Genomic DNA, 23,943 nt, shown 5'->3' with positions numbered 1-23,943 from the left:
TAAGTATTGCAATAATATCGATCCATTTCTCTTGTATGAGAAAAGAGACTGATCAATAAATAACATCTTTTATTGAACACGCCCGTCTCTTCCTTTTCTCTACAATCTGGTGAGACTAAGAATGCACGTACTGACTGAGTAAAATAAGTCGTCTTTTGTTTTCACACGACTGTAGAGATACACTCTTGATTAGGGGAGAGCAAAGTTGTCATGTTCTATGGTTGTCAGAAACTAAATCCCTTCTTGTCTATCCAGGGAGGTTCAACTCCTCCTTGCCTATTCGAGAAAGTTTCTAGTGAACTCTGAGCTAGCTGGCAAACCCAAAACTTTAAGTCTAATATCGACAGTAGTAGACCTAGTTAACGTCTGGTCTAGGCCTATACTATTGAAGGTATTATTCCAATGCGCAGAGCCTATTGGGATAATAGGAACTACACTACACCACTGCCAAACTGCAGAAAAGACTCCAGCGCATACAGAACGCCTCCGCACGACTCATCCTGGACATCCCCCGCCCCAACCACATCTCCGACCACCTGAGAGACCTGCACTGGCTCCCCGTCAGCAAGAGGATCACGTTCAGACTCCTCACCCACGCACACAAGGCTCTCCACGACCTGGGCCTCAAGTACCTCAACAACCGCCTCACCTTCTACACGCCTACCCACCAGCAGCGATCGTCCAGCCTCGCCCTCGCCACCGTACCACGTATTCGCAGAGCCACTGCCGGAGGAAGATCCTTCTCCTTCCTGGCGGCCAAGACATGGAACTCCCTCCCCATTTACCTATGGCTGACGCAGGACCACCTCTCCTTCAGCAAGCAACTCAAGACCTGGCTTTTCAAGCAGGAGCGGACCCCTCCTCCCCAGCGCCTTGAGACCTTCCGGGTGAGTAGCGCGCTATATAAATTTGCCTGATTGATTGATTGATTGATAGGTGGATTGGGGTAGATTGGAGTAGAGTGGGATTGGATAGATTGGAGTTGAGTGAGGTAAATTGGGGAAGAGTGCTGTGGGGTAGATTGGAGAGGAGCATAGGGGGTAGATTAGGGTGGAGTGGGGGCAGATTGGAGTGGATTGGGGTAGATTAGAGTGATGTGGAGTGGGGTATATTGGGATGGAGTGGAGTGGGGTAGATTGGAGTATGGTTCATTATGGTGGAGCTGGGTAGATTGAATGTAGGTGGAGTGGTTGGTGTAGATTGGAGTGGAGTGGGATAGATTTGGATACAGTGAGGTAGATTGCAGTGGGGTAGACTGAAGGGGGTGACTGAAGTGGGGTAGTTTGGAGTGGGATAGACTGGAGTCAGTGGATTGTAGGTGAGTGGGGTGGATTGGAGTGGGGTAGAATGGGATGGGGTAGATTGCAGTGGGATGGCGTGGGGTAGATTGGAGTAGGATAGATTGGGTTGGAGTAGGGTGGGGTAGGATCGAGTGGGGTGGATTGGAGTGGAGTCAGTTAAATAGGAGTGGGGTAGATTGAGGTAGATTTTAGCAAAGTGGAGTGGGATATATCGGGATACATTGGAGTGGAGTGGGGTAGATTGGAGAGTGGTAAAGTGGAGTAGGTTAAGTGGTGTGGAGTGGAGTGGATGGGAGTAGAGTAGAATGGCATGTTGTGTCATGGAGTGAATGGCGTAGATAGGAGTGGCATGTCATAGAGGGGAGTGTCATAGAGTGGAATGTTGTAGAATGGAGTGGTGTGGCAAAGAGTGGAAAGGCATAGAGTGGGGTGTAGCAGCGTAGTGCGGAGTATTCCTGGTGTGGTAGCACAATGCCATTACAGACAACACTTTTTCAATTGAAATGACCATTACAGGTGCCCTGAAATAAAGTTTTACTGCACACAAGTTATAATGTGCGCAAATGTCATCACCTAGTGTATTGATGTGTTTTGATCATGTTCAAATATTTGTTTCCATCACACTTCAGAATTACAAAAAAAGTGCTTCATATATGCTAATTCTGATATATTCTGAAACATCATCACACTTAATTTTTTTGTTGTGTACTAGAAGAAAAACAAATCCTCCACCCTCTCATCTTACAAGGGTACTCAGCAGGTTTGCCACATAAATTCTCCCACTTCTAAGTCAGAGAAAGAAAAGTAAACACCAAGCTTCCTTGGAAGACAGCTTGACATTGACCTCTGTCTTTGAATGCATAGCAAATGTGATAAGATTAGAACAAGATTTAAAGGCCTGTTTACATAAAGCGAGTTTGTGGAAGAATACAGTAAACAAGGTTTAGACAATGAGAGGGACAAACTCAAGTTGGACAGTTCAAAACAAATATAGCTAGCAAATAGAAAGCCAGAAAATGTGAGTTACAAACCACAAAGTCAATGGTCACCTATGGACGTAATGCTTCCTATGTCAGCTTTCCAAATGTGCCCAAGATGTCTTTAACAAACCAGACAGCTGCATGGAGAGATTGGGATATGGGGCAGCAGACTCCGAGGTAAATGTGTCAGCAGGCATGAGTATTGGGATATGGTGGCACTCAAGCCTGTTTGCACCGGCAATGGGAGAGAGCAGGCCATTGGGGTACATAGCTGTAAGGAGACTGAGCTTTGGGAAGAAACAGGAGATTGGGCACTGATCAATTAGCAACCTATCTATGGTATGGCAGGGCATGGGATCACCCGGCTATGGGATGGGAAAGCGGACCTTTGGGTCATCAGGCTGTGTGGGCACCAGGCTCTGTAGGAGGTGAAATAGCAGCATAGCTACAACAGTTGCGGCTCATCTAAAGGGGTTCAGGGTGCAGACCTGCCACCCGGGAGGCTCTACAAAATGCCCTCTGCCCAGATTGCTAACTATTTAACTTAGCAGTGTTCATGAAAACACAACTTTCGTGTTTTCATGAACCCTGCCAGTGTAAGGGCCAGGCTCCTGATGACGGGAGCTGAGCGATGATCCAGCTACATTGTTGTTTAAAAACATGGCATTCTATAGGTGGATGTCTTGATTGTCCATGTGAGGAGCAAGGTTCATCTACCATCCCCTCACACAAGTACAATCCATTTCATTTGCCAGACTTACAACACTTGCCACATACAGCATAGTACATCTGCTAAAATGAAGCTGTCAAGATGCACATCAGACATTACACAAGGCCAATGAGGAGCCACACAGAGCCATAGGGGCAGGACCCCAAGCACTGTGCCAGCTTCTGATAGGGCTGTGCTGCCATTCCTATCAAGAATCTGGGAGAAGTCTTGAAGTGTGTCATTGCTTTTGTAATCCTGGCCTTGCTGCTCCGTTTGATTCCTCCATGGGGATCATGACTTGCTGGTTCTTATGTCCAGCAAGAGGTTCCTGCACTGCTGCTGACATTGAGCCCTGGAGTTGCCAGCAAAAGAAGAAAGGTAAGTAAAATAAATAATGTAGTGTTGTTTTGTTTTTCTGTGCATGTGTGAATGAATGTGTGTTTGTGAATGATTGAGAGAGAATGCAATTGAGTAAGAGTGCATATGTTTAGTATGTTTGAGTGTCAATGAGAGGGAAAATGAGTGACAATCAACAAGGGATGAGAGAGTGAGTATGAATAAGTGAAAGCAAAATAGAGGGAGTGAGTAAAGGAGTATGTGTGAGTTAGAGTGAGTGAGTGGAAGAATGTAAGGGTGAGTGGGAGTGAGTCAGGCTGCTGCTATCAATGGTGCAGCAGGTACAGTTGCACAAGAGGCACCATGAGTCTACTAAAAACTATTTATTAAAGCAAAACGGCTGTACACCAGGAGTTTAAATCAAACCTGCTGTACACCAGTAGCTGTGAGTGAGGGTGAATGATTATCAAAGGGTGACTGTGTGTTTGAGAATGACAGTGAGAATCAGTGAGTGTATGGATACATTTGTGTGTGAGTGGGAGGGAGTATGAGTCAGAATAAGTGAGAGAGACAGTTAGATCAAGTGACAGGGAGAGAAAGTGAATGCGAAAGGGAGTGACAGTGTGTTTGTAAGTATTCTTTATGCCTGTGAATTTGCTGCTGGCCATGGTTACGCAAGATAATTATTGGATTATAGGGCACCCAGGGTAACTTGCTGTCTCTGGCACGTTGGCGGTAATTCTTGGCATCAAGGAAAACACCAGTTGGAAAATGCAGGCCTGTCCTACTGGTAGTAATGTTTTGCATACGAGGATACCTATGGCCAAATGCTGGTGCTGACATACTGTAGGTTATACTTGATAACCATGTCATTTTGGGGGTGGGTGGTCTGTTTGCAGGAGCAAATCATGAAAAAGTACTGGTTCTCACATATCGAAGTCATTTTTGACATATTGGTCAACCATGATAGATGGGCGGCATCAATGGAAAGAATCTCTACTGTCATATTGTATGTCATTCTTGACATAGGGTTGTACCTATGACAACATTCTGGCATTGGCACACTGGAGATAATTCTTAACATCTAGGGAGCACCTAAAGCAAATTTTGTAGAAAAAATATGTGGTGGACTGGTGACATGTATGACGGCCAATCACTTTCAGAGGTCACCAACCACTGGCTCAAAGCTGTGGAAGGGAAGGAGTTGAGGGATGAGCCAAGGAGCACCAGGCCACCTGGAGAGGGCTGCAGAGGAACCAGACCTCGAGCACTATAGGACAGGCTTGAAGTGGGATGAAAACAGTGGCTTGGCCTAAGATGCATATCTAGGATTCCTTTCCAAGAGGTGTGGCCTATATAATGAAAGGCATGACTTAAAACTTGTAAATTAAAATCCTCTGGTTCCCACATTGTACCACCCATCACGTATTTTGGTGCCTTTCTGTGAGCTTTCTGTATTGCATCCAGACATATCACACAGTAATATGCATGCACCCAAAACAAGTCAAACCTATTGGCTTTGCCAATGTCCCTTAGCAGTATCAGATAAATAACAAAATAATTTTGTTGTGATTAATTCGTATTGAAGATGTTAACATTCTGAAAATATGAGACTGTGAGTTAAACATTACTAGGTTTGTGGAAGGGGTAGCAGTCTCAATCACTTTTGATCTTCTATTCACACCACTTTCCTCTGCAGTCTTTCAGGCACCGATGTCCATTTCCCCCACAACTTTCTGAAATCTTCACCTAGATACTCATACGACATCTCTTGCCCCTTCAGCACCCTCTTTTCACTTTATCCTGCATGCACTTCCTGCAGCCCCTTCACTTCACCAGCCACTCCACCACTAACCTGTAAGCACTGCAGCTTCTTTCACTTTCGCCATGCTAAAATTTTGACAGCTGTGAACATCCATCACACATTTTCGCATAGAATCAGAATTAGAATTGGCACATGTGATTATTGAGATCGCCAAAGAGGCCAAGGATTGACGAGGTATCTAATTGGAAGACTCTTATGATCCACTAAAAGGCACTGTGACCACCCGCGTAGCTAGGGGGGGGGGCGAGGGGGGCGGTCCGCCCCAGGCGGCACAATTTTTTGAGGCGGCCGCTGCAGCCTTTATAATTTGGGAAATGGGAACGTCGACGACTTCAGTGTAATTCCACTTTCCAAATAAAATACATTATTAAGGTGGCCGCGGCCGCAACAGGCTTCTAGACGTCGCGGCCCCCGCCGCCCAGAGTCTGTCTGTGACAGAGTCAAGTCGTGGCAGTGCAAAATAATGTAAAGCCGCGCCCGCGCGCTCCAGCCTGCACGCCCCTCGTGACTGACTACTAGTGTCATCACCTGCTTCGTAACTGCACTCAGACTGGTGCATGCACAGTGCACTAACGCGGCGCTGGACTTACTTTTGGCAATAAAAGTCCCGCGTTTGCACTGCGCCTGCCTGCTGCGCTGCAGATAGTTTTAAAACTGTCACTAAGGACTCAGTGCAGGCTGCAGTAGTGCAGCGCGGCATACGGGCCTAGCTAAGTCCCGCCGCCGCGTCAGTGACGTCCTTCCTGCCTACCAGGCTGCCTCGTCCTCCTCCGACCGTTGTTGCTCCCCGCCCAGCCTCACTCAGAGAAGTCCAATGACGGCCCAGTGGCGTGACGGTGTCGGACTTTACTTAATTCTGGCCTGGGGGCGCCGGCGGGCACTGGGCAGTGCTTTATTATTTCAGGCGGCAGAGGCACCTTTCTGAGATAGAGACAGTGACCCTACGAATTCAAGAGGTGAGTGAGAGCTCATTTTCGTCCGTTCGGCAAGCTCATTATTGTTGTTCCCATCATGAAAATCATCATGGCCCTTCCGGCCCGAGGCTGGCTGCCATCATCGGTGTGCACAGAGGTCAGAGGAGGAGTGGGTGGGGGATTGTAGCTTCTCCTCGATTTTGGGCGGCGTTCACCTAGACAAGAGTAGAAGAAATTTTATTTCTGCAACGCGTTTCCCCCGCACTCGGGCTTCGTCACAGCCATTCAAAACAAACACAGTGCCCCATCAACTTTAAAAACGAAAGGTCAGGTAAAGCCAGCGTTTCTGGGTTGTTTTTTTTGTTGTTGCTTGTGGTTTGGTTTGATTCCTTGTGCGCAGGGTTTGCCTGCGCTCCCAACATAAAAAATCTGCTTCTTCTACCAATGAAATTTTGATTGGTATTTGTTGTGCTGCCTGACTTCGCTGATCTTGCTCCATCACACTTTCCATTGCGGAGCTGAGATCCAATGTAGATGCCCCATTTGTTCATGCCACCCCTCTTGTTAGATTTGTTTTTGACCCCTGAGGTACGCCATATTTGGAGTCCTTAATATAATTGAATTTCCTTGCAAATGTAAAGATGCGGCCACACTCATAGTCCATCCAGTCCCTATGAAATTTAAATGCCTTCCTTTCATGTATGATGTCTTCCTCTTTTTTCAACCTTTTAATCATTTCCTCTTCAAGTTCCGTAGTTCATCAGTTTGCTCCATTTCAGCTAATTCAGAGTTCATGATATCAATATCTTCCTGTAGTTTCAAGCGATCCTTCTCCACATATTTGACTAAAATAGTAACTAGTTTTCTGGACGAGTCCATATTGGTTTCAGCCCACACTCTCATAGAGACAAGAGTACATAAATCCCTGCCTTCAGTGAGAACACCAATTTCATAAGAAATTTGTCAACATTTCTGCATTAGTGTAATTTAAAGTGAACCTACAAGCACACAGTACCAGTCCCAATTGAGAAAACATGTCCTGAAAATAATTTGTCCCTCCTTGGCTTTTATAGGCCTGGCATTACTGTCAACGCCTATCCAGGATATTTTGAAAAGTTATGTGGACAGTTATGATAGGATGAAACAAATCTAGGGACTAGATCGACTAAGCATTGGAAAGGTCACAAACAGAGCACGTATATGAGGAGCGTACGACAGATGTGCTACTGCTGCCTGTGTTGGTATTTTATTCAGGGAATTATAGGAGTCGTTTGACGTGGTGATTTAACTGGGGCTGGGCAAGTACTGTCAGGTGCTGCTGAAAACGGTACCTGCACTTAGTGCACTACTTTTAGAAAGGGAGACTGCCGGGACTTCTTAGCGGAGGGTCAGTATATTAACCGAGACTAGTAGCAGTACTCATTAGTAAACAGGTGTCCAAGGATAATGAGGTCCGCGTTACTATTCAGGGTCGGGGTTAACTGTAAACAGATTCGTGGACTTGTCCGGGAGCATACATTTAAACAAGATGGGTCATGTTAAACATTTCCCATTGAGCACGAGCCAAATCATTATTGAGATTAAAAAAAAATTACCATGCATTTTAGAGTTTTTCATTTACGCTCCCCCTAGCCTTTTGCATAGTCTTCTTGCTTCTACAATGGCTGTGCTCCTGTAATGGAAAAAACAATTTACTTTTCTTCAGTAACATGACATTCCGGTAGATTCCTTACCTAAGAAATAACCCTCCCTCCATGTGTCAGACTGGCCTGGAATACCTTTTCCCATCAGTTCAGCACTATAAGGTGGCTCTGGAAAATACATAGAAGTATTTACCACAGGCTCCATGTGGCTGCAACTGTGACTCCGTCCATTCGCTGGCCAAGATGACATTGGTGTAAAATAGGCGCCAACCTCCGTGCTCATGTTAGTTCCTGATACTTATTTTGCATCCCAGCCAGCAGTGTGGAATCGAACCTAGAAGTCATGGAAGCAGCCTTGTGTTATAGTGAAGTGTGCACGAATGCTCTCTGAGGGTCTTTCTTGGACAACGTGTAGCAACTGTTGATGCATGGGATGATCCTATTACCTTCGTTACTTAATTTCCAAAGATCAAATTGGATTAGTGATATAATCGTTATAATTCAGTGAATGATTTCTTGGTCAAAGAATTAACAAGTATACACTGTTTACAGTCCTATTCAGATTTCCTTACATTCTGCCTGCTGTACTTAAATTGGTTGCATGATCAGTTAAATAAAAAACAATATAATTGTGATGTGGATGAATTTCAATAAGCTTGTCTTTCTTGGCTCTAGCATAGCTCACAAAGAGCTGGTCATTCACTCAGTCAGGTTAAGTCTGGTTGATGTAGTATCAGTATGAGGCCCACATACGGGGTTCAGTCAATGCAGCCGCTCCTCCTGCCTGGTGGATGAGAAGAATAGAGCAAATATAGAGGGTGATAGTCTGTACCACTGACACCACCTTGGGCAAGAAAGCATAGGGCCAACTTGTTTTGGTAGAGAACTGTGAAAGGGAGACAAACCAAGTGGTCAAAAAGTACTCCAACGAGCTGAAGTTATTGTTACTAACAACACTGTCTATAAGAGGTCGAAGTGGACCCCTGGACATTGGCTTGAAAGGGGATACAATCAAAAAAGTCACTGTCTTAAGTGAAAACTTAATGGCCCTTGGCATCCAATAGTTTTGACTCCCTAGGGGAGGTATTCAGTCTCAGTTTTGAGGACAAAGGCTGAACCACGGGCAACAATTCTGACGCGCCTGGGTCTGGCCAATAGCATCTGACAATTTGTCTGTGGACCCCTGGGCCTGAGATGGCCTTCTCCTAGGCAGCCAAAACAAGTTCAGCAATTTTCAGTAGTGTCGAAGCACGGGCTCAGCAGCTGAAAAGGCAGGTTGCAAGATCTCACTCAAATTGTAAGACTTGGCTTCACAGAAGACTAAGTTTGCTCTAAATTCTTGCAGCTTTGCACACTACTAACCAAGGACACTTTTTCTGTGAGAGGGCTAAAACGTTCTGGGTTGTCCCCTTCTGTTAAGGTAACTGGACCCACTAGCAGTTTGAAAGTCAAGATATTAGCTAGTTGTTGGAGTAAGAAAGAGGAAGGAAATTGTTAGTATCTGAATTATCATCCCATGTACAGTCATAATCTCAAATGAACATATTTATTGCACTGGAAATGGATCTAAATAACTCCTCCATCCTGGTATATTTTTGTGATCTTAGAAGAGACTGTAGTCATTTAATGTCAGCTGTAGATGATGGATCACTGAACAGTGTCATGTATGTGCATGTTTGCATTGTGCTGAGGGGTAATTGTTCACACAGCTCTCTGATGGATGTCACATGTGTTTTTTCTAAGTCCCCAGATAGATCATGCAGTCTATGTGTTCTCTTTTGTACTGCCAGTCACCAGTGTATTCAACTGTGTAGCCTTTGACCGTGTCATGTATGTGCATGTAACTTGCATGATCGAGGTAAACTATTAGCAGCAATACTATGTGTCTCTCGGACATCTTTCAAGTGCTCACCGTCCTTTTTCCCCAGCACCCCCCCCTCCCCAAGGGGCGGCAATCTGAGGGATAGCCCCGGGCGCCACAAGCTCTAGCTACGCCCCTGACTGTGACAAACTCGCACAGCCTTCAGCCTCAACTCGAGACCTCTATTGTGTCCTGTTACAAACACCCACAAACTCAACTTACCTAGACACATAGAGGCAACTTAGTTCACCGTATGCACTATGCAAAAGTAATATGATGCACAAAAAACAGCAGAAAAACTTCCTGGAAAAAGCAAACACTCTTGGGAAATACAGAATCAAGTAAAATATGTGAAATGTAAACAGGAATTACATAGTTGTCATGGATTACCTTAACAGTGTTTACAGTTATTGTGCAGGTAATTGATCAGAGTTTTGCCTGTAAAGTGTAGGACAGAAACATAGGGCCCCATTTTAATGCTGTTTTTTAATTACCGCTGAGCCCTAGATCTGGAAAGACCCGCTCCACTTAAAGCCTTGGTCATGGGGTAACTGAGCTATAAGGGAAGCACATTTTAGTTGGCACCTGAGTATTAGGAATCAGACCAGGAGACAACTGGGCCTTCAAGGTGGAGGTCTATGGATGAGATGACCAGATGGATATTCTGACAAAATATAATGTAAAAAATATTGTGACACAAATTGTGCAATGTCTAGTATATGATGGAGCAGAATGTAGAAAGTAAAAATATTGTGTCTTTAGGGGCCAGATGTAGGTAAATACCATTTGCCGATTCTAAAATACCGAATTTTACCGATTCGGTATTTTAGAATGTGTAAATGGTATGTAGGTATTAATTCTGTAATTTTTACCGAATCTGTAAAGCTTCCTATATTTCAGATTCGGTAATTTACCGAATCGGTCTTTAAGAATTCGGTAATTTACCAAATTCCTAAATACCGATTCCGTAAATTACCGAATCTGGAATGTAGCCACCTACATCCCAAATGCCTAATACCGGTCGGTAACGGCCAAAATTGGGTAATTTCCGCCGTTACCGACCGGTATTAGGGTTCCTGCATCTGGCCCTAGGTAAGTAATGAATTAAAAAAAAGTGTTATATAATATATTTTTTTAATATAAATATAATTTTCTACTTAGTTTGATCGTTTGTAGTTATTTTAGCATTATAAGTTAATAGTATTGCAATCATTTTTGTGTTTAATTTGTTTAATTTGTTGTAGTAGATAGTTTTTTAATTAAAAATTGCTAACTACGTAGGGAGTTGTTGGGTTTGTAGGGGATTATGGTGGGAAGCTTTTTAATATGTACATTATTTGTATTAGTTCACAATTAATATTATTTGTTTATTTAATTCATACTTAATTATGTAAATTATTTGTTATCTTATTATTGTTTTTTATATAGTAGTTAATTGGTTGATCAACATATTCACTTACTAAGCCTGTTAATTATTCTTTGTGTTTTAATTGTATGAATTTTAATTGTTGTATTTACTTTGTTATATAATAATTTATCATTGTAATATTTGTAATTAATTGCGATTGTTTGTCGTGTTTATTTTTTACAGGAGTATGGTGGGAAGAGTTTTAATTGAAAAAATGTAAACATATATTCAAATAATTGTTATTTTATTGCCAATGTGAAATTTGTATTTATTACATTTATTTTGTGTTATATGCAACACATTTCTATTCAGTCGCAGTAATCTGCAATTATTTCTTTTATCAATGTAGTAATCTGTAACAGGCCCATCCTTGATGCAGTAATATGTATTATATTCCTTTCCTGGTTCGGCGCTTTGCAGAGGAATCTTTTTTATGGCAGTATTGCATAATTGATTCACTTTTCAGAGATTTTCTTTCAGATTTTGTAATTTCAAGTGGATTCCAGTTCTGATGCACCAGTCGTTTATGTACATTATAAATGTAAATACTGTCATATTTCTTACACGTATCATTTATAAAAACAGATTTGGTTCAGTACATGTAACCCAAGTCACTAGGCATGATAGACATGGATTTATTGTAAGTGTCAAGTCTTCTGCTGAAGCACTTACTTTTAGATAATAAATCTAATATGGCTGGGATATAAGTATTTCAACATGGCAGGGAATTATGGGCACATTCCAATTTGAAGTTGTTATTTATCTTCAGCACATTCCTCAAAGTTAGATAAACAGCTGGGGAATGTATTAAACTATTTCTCGCGGTTTCCTTCGTTTTAATTAAAGATGTTTCAGGAGGTTTGCCTTTCAGTGAGTGGCATATGGGATCAGACGCTGCTTGATGGAGCAGACTTTATTAGATTGGGGGAGGGGTGCGGGTGGGAGGAGCCCGTATGTACACCCTGCTGCCCCTCTTGTGTCCCTTGCAGAATATTACACTGATTCGATTTTCGCGGCCTGTTCTATTTTGTAAGGAAATGTGGTCACAGTACATTCGTAGTTTAAATGCTGAAGCTGCTCTGAGAGCTGCCTTGGTGCAGTGGCAGCACCCGAGAACTCACTTGACTGAAACGACACCACAGTGGGAGCAGGAGTGCAGTGCCCTCATACTGGGGGCAATCCAAAGTACAGTGACTGTCAACATCATTAGAGCTGCCTGACACTCATGTGAAGAGGGGCGGGGCCTTCATGTTGAGCGCTACCCAAGAGGCATTCTGCCCCAGACCCAGCCCAGCAAAAAAACAAAATACAATAAAAAGGGTGGTTGGGGCTGTCGCCATGTCCTGGGGTGTTTTCACACCTCTTAATGGACAACAGCTGCTTACTGCCTCTCATAAGGAGCTGAAATCCGCTGTTTGTTTTACAGCTCGACCGTGTAAAGGGAGCTGAAATCGTGTGACACACGGTGGCACCCTGTGAGTTGGTTGGCAGGTCTGCATGGGGTACCCGGACCCGAACAGTCAAGGCTTATTCGTGGTGGCTGGTTTAGGGGTAGAACGTCCAGATCAGGCAAAACAAGGGCCACTCACAGAAAATCCATTGTCTAACCGGTGTTATTCTTATATATAATATACCCTCTCCACCCTGTTTCCACCCTCTCCCCATCCTATCATCCCCCATCCTACCCTTCTCACGCTCTCAACCACGCCAGATTTATTCTGACCATTGAGCCCACCCCATGTGTACTGTTTTATAATTTGTTACGTCATCTTTTTTCGTCAATTAGTCTATAGTACTCGATATGCTTTTTAGCCCACAATGTATGAATTCTGCATTCGAAACAACTGTTATACATTCTTTTAAGATCATCATGCCAATGTAAAGCGCTCTGATACCCCTGGGTGGAGCCAGCGCTATATAAAACTTCCTAAATAAATAAATAAAATAAATACAGTGTAACAGCATTTGGAGGTATGCTGTAGGGATGTCACTTGGAACAGACCGTGCCAGTTGGAGAAGAAGGCTGCGTTTGGAATCCCATTGGCTTCAAGGATGGTTACTGATGCATAAAATGATACAGTGTCTTTGCAGTTTGTACACTTCATTCCAAGGGCGGAAACACATAAGTACATCTTTGAGCTGGGTTACTGTGGATCCTTGAGTGGAGGGTTACACTTGACCTCATGTCTGCTGGGGTAGCAGAGGCTCAAAATTGTGGTGGGCCATTTCACAGTTGACCCTGTGAGTGGCCCATTCACAGAGTCACATACTGGCAGCGTTTGTGAGTTGTCAGCTTCACAACGAATACAGGCCATCTCAAGGGGTGTCTTTTGGTGGGTCCTTATGATGAACAATGCTCGTCTCATAGCAGTGAATGCTGCCTCACGGTGTGCTTGTTCCAGGGTCGCATGTTTACCTTGAGCCTACAGTACTTCAGCGTGTGAACTGCTTGGGTTCTGGTTGGGCTGGGCGGGGCTGTCAAGCATCATGCCTGATCTTGTAGCATGTAGTAGTGCTAGCCACCTTATGGACCATGGCTGTACCCACACATTAGATTTCAAGCTCTGGATTTTCAAGGCAGGTTCTAAGAATAAAAGGCTGTCTATCACCTCTACAGAAAATTTCAGCAACATAGATTTTCTACGTAGGAATAGGGATTTGGTCCAAACTCATTAAAGAAAGACAGCTATGAGTTCTGTAAATGATTCAATCCTTTCTCTATACACATTGACAGAATTCAGTGCGTTAGCAGGTGAACAATGGATAAGCAAGATGAAGCCTCTTTTATTCAGTCTTGGGTACACCTGACATCTTAAAATGGCTAATCAAAAACAATGTTCAACCTAACCGTTTGGGGGAACCAATCCTTGCAGCCTGCATTTCTCTTTCAGGTAGCCTTCTCTCCATGGCATACATGTGGATGGGATAAACCACCACTTTGCCACTTCTTTGTTTCAGGTAAGTCGTTTCTGCTCGGCACAAAATTCATGATGGCGCTTCAGCCTCAGGACTCCTTTTTACGAGGGATGTGCTGTTTGTCCAGGCCACATACTCATAGAGGCTATTTTAGAGTTTGGTGGATAGGTGCAACTTCATAAATGTGATGGATATCCTGTCTACCCTATTACAAGCGCCGTAGAATATAATACAGGTGTAAAAAGACAGCCAGCTTATGTGTCACGTTTGTGGCAGAGTAACCCATCCACCAATATCTAAAACAGGCAGTTAGCATTGATGTTGCTCTCTCTCTCTTCCAGGTCACGTCTTAACCTCCTCGGACTGATTCTAATTTCCAGTCAGAGTACAAAAGGTCCGTCATAGGAGCTTGTACTGGAAGACGGACAGTGCCCTTGGCTTTAACAGCATATTCCAAAGGGAGTGGGATCTGAAAGAATAGTCCAGGAGAACAGGCTAGAGAAGGGGAGACAATGACCTCCGCCTACTACTAACTTCACGGAGCACCCTGCAACCGTAGAGGTTTTCTACATAGAGGGCATTCACAACTTTGGAATCTCGCCTCTTATGTACCTATGCGCTCACTTGGACTCGCAATATGTAACCGGGAGGAACGATGCATTCCAGCTCAAACTACTACATACGTTTACCAGTAGGCAATTGCCATAGTGAGGCTCAGGTTAAATAGGCTGCCCGCACTACTAAAATCAGTTGCCACCATGCATTACTAGTGTCATAGCCAGGGCATGTTAATTGTAGTCACTCACACTAAAGGAAGCACCACTTTGGGTGATCCACTAAAAAACACAGCTCAATCTAATACTTTGTCACCGATTAACATGCCATAATCCTGCAGGGATCATGTTCAGCACCAGGATACCCTCTCGGGTGATAGTATGCTCTGCAAATCTGCATAACATAACATAACATGATGTGGGTCTCTTGCACCAGAAAACATATCCAGTCAGAATAGTTAAAATGACAAGCAGGTTTTCACATCTACACTACACGACAGCCTTTCAACCCTCAATCCGAAGAGCTACCTTTACTGCAGCGACATCACAGCAAAAGAAGTCCTTAGTGCAGGGTCATCTCAGTGAGAATTGTACCAGCGGGAGTGACATCACTCTGAGAGCAGTCATTACTGTAGCTACATCAGCCAGAGAGGTCTTACTGCCACAATGACTTCATACTAATTACATGCCCTTACTGCTGAGCTGTCACTCTAGGAGCTTCTCTTACTGCTGTACCATCACACTGAAAACTTTCCCTCACTCGTGTTATATCACATTGAACAGTGGGTGCCACTGGAAAAGTATATCAAATGACAATTTCCAAACGAAATTCGTCACCTACATAAAACAACAGAGATAGGCAATGTCTGCCTGTAGACAAAACGGCATAAATTGTGAAGAGAAATACAATAAGCCCTAAAAAGAACACAGCCATGTTCATAATAGGGTATACTGGCCATTCAAGAACACAGGAAGGAGGAGAACTCACTAAGCCACATAGAAATTTCCCAATGGGTAGAGTGTTTGACACACCTTTTAGTAAAAGCCCCACGTAGAGCTAAATGTTAATAACTTTAAACTCAATTACATATATTGAGTAATTGAAAGTGCAATTGTCAGTGATTGGAGGCTTCCTTTAAAAATAGGCAGGCACACAACAACCACACAAAACTCAATATCATACACAACACACTCCAAGAAGACAAACCAATTCAACACATCACGTGACGTGGAATAACCACACTGCACACAGCATAATGCAACAGAATAAGAAACACCGGCCAACACTACACATCATAATTAAGGGCAAAGTATCACAGCACAAACGAGTGAGCACAATGTTCTCTAACATATTGGCAACACGAATGCAACACAGCATGCCTAACAAAGCACAGTACAAAACAACATAGCACAACACAACACAACACAAAACAATAAAACCCAACACAATGGTAACCAAGCTTGAAAATCCAATCCAGCCCAAGACAACATAACACACCTCAATCCAAACCAGCTGAGAACAAACCAACCTAATAAAATACACCCCAAACCAAGAGAACCAAATAAACACCTTACAGTACAACATAAGGTATTCTTGCATAGTAAAAGACACTGAACAAAACAGGACAAAATGACAGAACCAAATTCAACTCAACACAAACTAAGACAATCCAACTAATCACACCTCGGATCAGCATAATACATTGTAGCAGTATGGTCAAAGACATCACAATGCAAAGCACTGTAACTCAGTACGGCCCACAACCAACCAAACCTATCCCAATTATGCACGGCCCCTATAGGTTTTGTTTAAAATTATATTATGATGCAACATAGTGTATGCTGGGTTGTTTCATATAACATAAGAAAGTAATATATTCGATAACCAGCTGTTAAATAACAGTTCACAACAGTCACAATATTACAGCAGTAATAAAATTGCCCCACACCACAATCATTATCTTCTCTTGAAATGAAAACATATTTATTATTTTGACTTATACACAGTATGAATATTCAAAGCATTGCCTTCTGGAAGTCCTCGTTTTAAGGTGTAGAAACTGGGCAGGATCTTTGTTTCCTTATCCTACCCAAATATTACACATATTGCCATCTTTGGGGGATCCTGCCCAAAGCCATTTGAAGCTCCATGAGTGGGCTCATGTAACTATTTTTCTGGAGGCTTGAGGAGTTTCAAAGTTGGTGGAGAATCTACAAATGTAATCATTGTCACAGAAGACTGGAATGCCCTCATGGCACATACCACACTGACGTCAACGTAACAAGGAGAGTTCATAATGAAGATTTAAAAAAATATTTGCAGGCCATAATGCCTTAACCGCGGCAGCAATTCCGCCTCTGTGCAGGTGTTCCATTAGGTGGGCGGGGCCGCGCCAGCCAACGGACGTGCGCAGCACTATGGAGGTAGTTCTTGCGACGGTCGTTGGCCGACAGAAGCAGCGAAGGTGTTAAAAAGGTTACCAGACCTGAATGTCTAAAGACTTGAATAACTGACTCGGCCTAACTCTAATGCTCTTAACCCATAAACTGTTCTCAAATTATAGGATCCTGGGCAGATATTTGATTTCACTCCACTGCCTTTTTTTTAGATATCACACATGAGAGCTCCTTCAAATATGTGAGTTCTGCGTGTCTGCTGTACACAAAACACTTTAGTTTGATTTAATAGACTAAACTTTTGCTCTATATATAATATGAATTTAGCCAACATATGGGGTTCACATGACCACTGACTTGTCTCTTAGTTCAACAATAGCGTTGGGGAGAGAAATGTTTCACAGTTAATGTTTAAAAACTATCACTTTTAATAAATATAATACTAAAGCATGACGTGGTAGCACACTGTCATTTATAGTCAGCATGTTTTGTCCCACTAATATGTAGTTTTACTGATAAAACTATATATCATTTATGTTTGGGAATTGGGTTTCTGCACATATTTACCATTTGCACATCACCAAGTAAAGTCCTCTGATTTGCTTTGATTCTATTAATATATTTGTTTCCATCACACTTCTGAATTACAAAGAATGTACTTTCCTAATTGATGCTACATTTTGAAATATTTGTACTATTCATTTACAGGCTACTTAAATGTGTGCTAGAAAAAACTGACATCCTACAGCCTTAGAGAAGGAAACGTAAACACCAATCTCTTGGATATAGCAGTACGTTGTAAAAAGACATAAGGTGACATTTGGCCTCTGTCTTTGAATGGACAGCAAATGTGACAAGATGAAAACAAGATTTAAAGGCATCTTTATTGCTCATTCATTTTCTGAATGAACAGAACACCTATTCTTTGCCAGCTCAAGCTCAATCACTAAAATGATCAAGTAGGGCTTAAAATAGTTTGCCCTAATTAAATCTGACTCGCCATAGCCAGCGTAGATTTTTCAAGACCTGGTAAGCATACTATATATTGTATCCAAAACAGTCTCACATAAGTGACACTCCGAATCATCTCCTTAGTTATCCTAGTCCTGATTTCCCACTTCTTCAAGGAGCCCAATGGGTACTTACAGTGGTGTAAGCCAGCTGGCCATTCCACATTGGAAATCACCTCCTGTTGGCTGTCGAGAACGACTTGAGCCCAATTAGAAGATGGACTGCTTCTAAGGGTGTAGCCTTTCCAAGGACCCAAGGATTTCCTCCAAGGTGGATGGGGCCTCTAATAAGTCTGAGCTTGCTTTACAAGTTGCAACCGCAGGATGTAGATTCTTTATCGCTGTCTATTTTTTGCCTTAATCGAATGATCTAATTAAGGTTACAGTTAGTAACAGAGAAGTATCATTTTTTGCTGTGACTTTCAGTCTATAAGGCACTAACACTATATAACCTAACACTGCACAACGCAACCCATCACACTGCAGCAACACAGGCCAAAGCAAAAGAAACATATAAGCTATCACATCGTACCAGAGCAATGAAACACTGCACAATCCAATGCAACATAACACAAAGCAGTTCAAAACAACCTAACAGAATCTAACCCAACACAGTCCAATGCAACATAATGCTAAACAACACAACCCAGCAAAACGTACAATTATAACAAAGTAACACAATACTGCACAACACAATGTAAAGCAATGCTACACCACACAGCCCAACTGTATGGAACATATTACAGCACAGCACGTCCCCTTATAATGCAATACAACACAGCACACCCCAACAAAAGCTAACACATATCACACCATAACAGAGCAATGCATCACTGTACAGCCCAACACAATGTAAAGTGTTGCAACACAGCAAAAACCTCAACAGTACAGCAGAACTTAATCCAGTACTGCACAATGAATACATCATATCACACTGAATAACACAAGAAATCGCAGAACAGCATAACTCAATCATGGTTGAGTGTGCAAACAAGGAATGTGAACAACTTAACACAAAGTAACAAATAAAAATGAACGACAAAGAGAGTAGGAAGAAAATGAAGGTGGTGAAAGGAACTCAAAACAAGTATTGGCAAAGCCAATATGTCTTAAATTGTTGACATATTGACTTTTCCAAAGTTTTATGCTGATGCTGAGCAACATCAGTAAAAATCAAAATGCTTTTTGCTGATGATCTGCAGCATCACCAAAAAAAAGGAAAAGTCACAATGATGCTGTCGCTGCTATCAACTATCCCAATCTATAGACTCATGCCTATGGAACACTGTTGGTATTGTTCTCTATTATTATCTGAGATGGCAGACACTACTTATGTCAGTAAATAAAAAAAAACAAAAAAGTTATATTTGTGCGAAAGCACTTTTAGTGTAGAGGAGTGGCCTAGCAGCAAACGGTTGCTGTGGGGTCCTCCCAAAATAAATAAATAATGTGTGCAGTGAGAGGAAGCATGTGATGTGGGCAACAACGAAGAAGGGATGAAAGTGAGGGAGCCACAGAGGCACACAAAAACACTGTATACAACATGGAGTAACCATAGAAGCAAATTGCAGTTTGCCTGGCCCTTCCAAAATTGTACAAGTACCGCAACAGATAGGGCAGTGATGGAGGAGCGGTTTGGGGGGTGGGTGATGAGGAAGTAATGGGCAGGGGCAGGTTTTGAGTGGGTGAGGCACAACACAAGCAAGATCAATGAAACATAGTCATTCTCATGATGTGCTTATTAAATAAGATAGATCTCTAAATGTGAGCAGTGGAAGTTTACAAATCAGTCGATCAAAACAATGGTAAAGAGACTCTGCTTAGTGGAGACACAAACACAAGAAGAGTAAGGAAAGCATTGAATAAGAAGCAAGCAAATGTGAGTGGCAATAAAACTAACAAATGGTAAGCGGTAGCATACGTCTAACTAAAAGCTTTATGTAGACAAGTCCTAAAGAAAGGGGAAGTGAGGGGGAAAAAGAAGGGAGGAAGGTAAGGGAGGAATAAAAAAGCATTGAAAGCCTGAAAAACGAGAAGCGGGTTGATGAAGAAAGGGGGAAATGAAGGGGAGAAGGCAGGAGGATGAAATAAAAGAATACACAAAAGAAGGACTCAAGGGAGGAGATCAAGGTAGTCAGGTGGAGGATTGTAAAACAGAAGATATGGAGACGTATGCAAGAATTTAGATATGTGAGGAATGGAAGCTGTACTCTTACTACAAACTGAAAAGATGTATTGGTTTTATTTCTGCTCTCCCTTATTGGTTATGGGTGATTTTCACATATAGAAAGAATAATGCCAGCAATATGGTGACACATTGCCTGCCACACAATACTGGCAGAATTATCTTAAAACATACACATCTCAACATCTGGGACCGTATTACAGAAAGTGCCCTGGGGGCGCAACAGGCATGTGTGCCCGCTTTGTGCACCCCCGTGACAGTTTGGTATTACAGATGGGGCCAAAGATGACTATCAAACCCTTCTGTAATACTGATTGTGTTGGTGCACATGTAGTGCCAGCGCTGCCATTAGAGGGTGTTCCCTCATTTGCATGGGGACGTGACCCCTCCCAAACGAGGAAATCACTTTTAATCTGTATTATGGATGCAGGTGCAGAGGCAAACATGCTTTTAAGTGCTACACAAAAAGATGGTACACTTTCAGTTCGCCTCTTAAAGCAGCCCTCTGGAGGGGATAAAAGGGATCCCTCATTGACTTCCCTAATATCCGATTGCAGTCGGGTGCACTCATTGCACCCGCCTGCAAGGTGATCTCTAATCCCTCTCGAAAGGGCAGGCGGATGCCGCCTGCAATGTGAAACACAGAGCAACTCTAAAGCAGCTGCTCCATATTTCAGTTGAATGCACCGCCCCCAGGGCAGCGCAATTCACCATAATAGGGTGCACTTTCCTTGGGTGCGCCCGGTGCACCTGTTTTAAATGTGCGCCATGGCGGAAACAGCGAAAGTGCATTCTTATGGTAATACAGGCCCCGGTGTACTGCCTAAGCTCCTTGCACACAAACCGATGCATGTGTTGGGCGTGCCTCACACATACACCTCTGCATAAGGTGTTCGTCTGACATACACACACAGGTACACACACACCTCTGCACTTGGCGTTTTGCCTGACATACAAACACACACACCTCTGCATCATGCATTTTGCAACACACACACACTGTGATGGACACACACATACATATACTTCTCCATCGGGTATTGTACCAGACACACACCTCTGCATACACAGACACACACAGAGGCACGCACAGACACGTACTCGCACATACTAACACTTCTTCAGCAAATGATCTTCATGACACACACACCTCGGCACCAGATGTACACACAGAGAAACACAGAAGTACAAACAGACGTGCACACACACACACTGTGATGGACACACACGTGTCAGGTATAGTACCCGATACACTTCTGTATTGGGTACTATACCTGACACACACACAGCTCAGCACCAGATTTATACAGACACACACAGAGGCATGCACTAACACATACATGCACACACTAACACTTCTTTTGCAAATGATCTACATGACACACACACCTCGGAACCAGCTGTCAATCAATGGGTTTTAAGCGCGCTACTCACCCTAGAGCAGAGGTCTTAAATCTGTGGGGCGCGACCCCCAGGGGGGCCCTTGAGCCTTGGAAGGGGGTGCATGTTCCCCAGGTGCACTTTTGGAAAAAAACAGCCAGCTAATTTAGATCGTTATCAGCTGCTTGCCTGAAGGAAATGCAAATGTACCTTATCAGTTAATCTGCAAGTGTAAGTGATGCGTGGGAGTGGTTCTGGCTTTAATTGATCAAATGTGATGATAAAGATTTGTTTTTTTGAAGAAGTGCAAAGATTTAACAACTGAGCTGGGAAGTGCTTACTTTTCATTTTAACTGCATTTACACAGCCCATAGTACCCCTAAAGAGGTGTGAAGGGACAGTTATGGGGGAAAATGCATTACAAACACTCTGATATTCCTAAAATCTACATTTTAGAAGCCCCATCTTATAGTAAAACTATTTGCATGTTTTGCAGCATTTCATCTTACAATGCATGTAATGCAAATATAAAATAATGACTTACATATTCACAGCGCTTTCTGTCACAGGCTGTGACCTCATAGCACTAAAAATACACATCAATATTATCCACTGCACCATATTGTAAACCTGGGGCTGCTGCAAAAATGGACGCCTCTCCAGTGGAGGCGTAATGAGGAGAAATATTTTCGTTTCTCCTTGCTTTTTCCTCTTTCCATGTGTGCTGCATTCTGCAGCTGCCATAAAAAGAGGAAAAGGCATCTCTGGATAGTTTTTGTGAAGGAAGGCGCACCTGTATCTATGTTGGTGCTAGGCAGCAATTTGTGCACCAAAGCAAGGGAAAGGGACAGGAATGCACTGTTTCATAAATATGGTGCATTCCTGCCCTTTCACATTGGAACAGGGCAGCGCATGCTGCGCTGCCCTAAGCCAATTCCTCATAAATGAGGCCCTTTGTTTTTAGCCACACCATTGACTACACGCGCACGCTCACTGACCTTTGGTTAGCTAAACACTGTTTAATATTATTTCTCCACCATAAAAATTATTTGCTGTGGTAATTGGTGGTGTTTATGGTTGTCGATTAGGAGTACCAGTTCTAGAAATTTGTCAGAAGGGGGTCCTTACGCCTAAAACGTTTGACAAGGGGGTCTGGGCATCAAAGGGTTTGAAGACCTCTGCCCTAGAGGGTCTCAAGGCGTGGGGGTGGGGCAGGAGAGCAGCTCCAGTCAGTTGAAGAGCCAGCTGTAAACACAGAGAGACACACATACTTCAACATCAGGTGTTCCAGCTCACACACACACACACACACTCACTCTATATTCCCCGCATCAGGTGCTGCGCCTGACCCGTCTCCTGGGCCTCTTGTTTATGTTACCTTTTGCTCTTGGCATTGGATGCAAACTGCTTTTGAAATGTCCAGATGCTGAATATTAGATTGACATCAATACTAAAAAGAGAGTTTCTTTGAAGAAGCTCAAAGGGGACCTAGCATAAACACGTGCTGGATATGCGCCCTTTGGGTGAGACTTTTCCTGCTTCTTGGCCGTCACACACATCCATCTCCTGACACGAGCCGAGAAGGGAGGCGAGTTTAAGAGATTGTTCTTGGCATGCAGAGCACAACTTATCTCCGCTGCACATGCACAAAGCATTCCTTCCACCACAAGCAGCAGATTCGGGCCTCTCAGCGCCCGGCAATGAAAGGAATGTCACCAGCCCCACGAGAAATATCACTAAACCGGTCTTTTTTTTGCACTGTGCATGTCACCAACTGGAATCCAAATGGGGGGCACCAAGGTTCATTTGTTAACAGCCCGCTCCAAAACTAAACATTCTACTAACCTCGCATACCAAAACCCAACTAACAACTCAACAGCCGTTTGATGCCCATCTTAGGTCTGCACCAAAGAACCCAAGATTCAACATGTGCCAGATTGCCTTATTAATGGTAAAAACAGCTGCAATTACCCAAAAACTTGGATTGGCTGGTGTTCGCCATAATTCAGCTAGACGTTTCGGACAAGCAAGGTTATAGTCACCTATTTAAAACCGAATGCCAAAGGCGGCGTCTCTCAAAATATGATTCAGAAAAAATGAAGCCAAACGCTTTACTGTAGCAATTGGCCTTTCACACATGAAACTGTATCGCTGCTTGTTGACAAAATTGTCTTTTTAAATATAAAGTCTTTTTTACATCATACACGGACACAAAGGATATTGATGTTAAAGACAAATTGAAAATATTTTCACAAGATTGTTTTGTACTTTTATTAAGTTTGTTAAACAGATTGACCAACGCAATTATAAATAACAATGGCTTGTTTTCGGCCAAAGAATCATCTACTTAATATTTGGCTTTAAAACAATTCCCTTCTTTAGACTGAAGATGGGCATAAGGGCAGTGCTTGAAATGGAAAAATAAAAGTGCTGAGTGCCTGCTTGTTTCTGAGAAGTGCCGGTACTCTCCAATTAAAGGTATTGCATTTCTCTTGAGAAGTGCCGGTACTTTCCTCCTCAAAAT

The 23,943-nt window shown here is 43.0% G+C and overlaps 1 protein-coding gene across 1 annotated transcript in view; it reads right to left on the bottom strand.

Annotated features, from left to right (window-relative positions):
* Positions 1-23,943, bottom strand: part of EVA1B (eva-1 homolog B) — a 138,264-nt gene that overhangs the window by 38,888 nt on the left and 75,433 nt on the right. Inside the window, exon 2 of the mRNA XM_078681200.1 lies at positions 7,661-7,737. Within this exon, the coding sequence (XP_078537326.1) occupies positions 7,661-7,663 (3 nt within the window). The 5' untranslated portion in view covers positions 7,664-7,737. The remainder of the gene's footprint in view (positions 1-7,660; positions 7,738-23,943) is intronic.

The sequence above is a fragment of the Lissotriton helveticus genome, chromosome 3_1, assembly GCF_964261635.1.
Source record: "Lissotriton helveticus chromosome 3_1, aLisHel1.1, whole genome shotgun sequence".
Taxonomy (NCBI): Eukaryota; Metazoa; Chordata; class Amphibia; order Caudata; family Salamandridae; genus Lissotriton; species Lissotriton helveticus.
The sequence above is the reverse complement of the archived record's forward strand: the minus strand, read 5'-3'. Positions and strand labels throughout refer to the sequence as shown.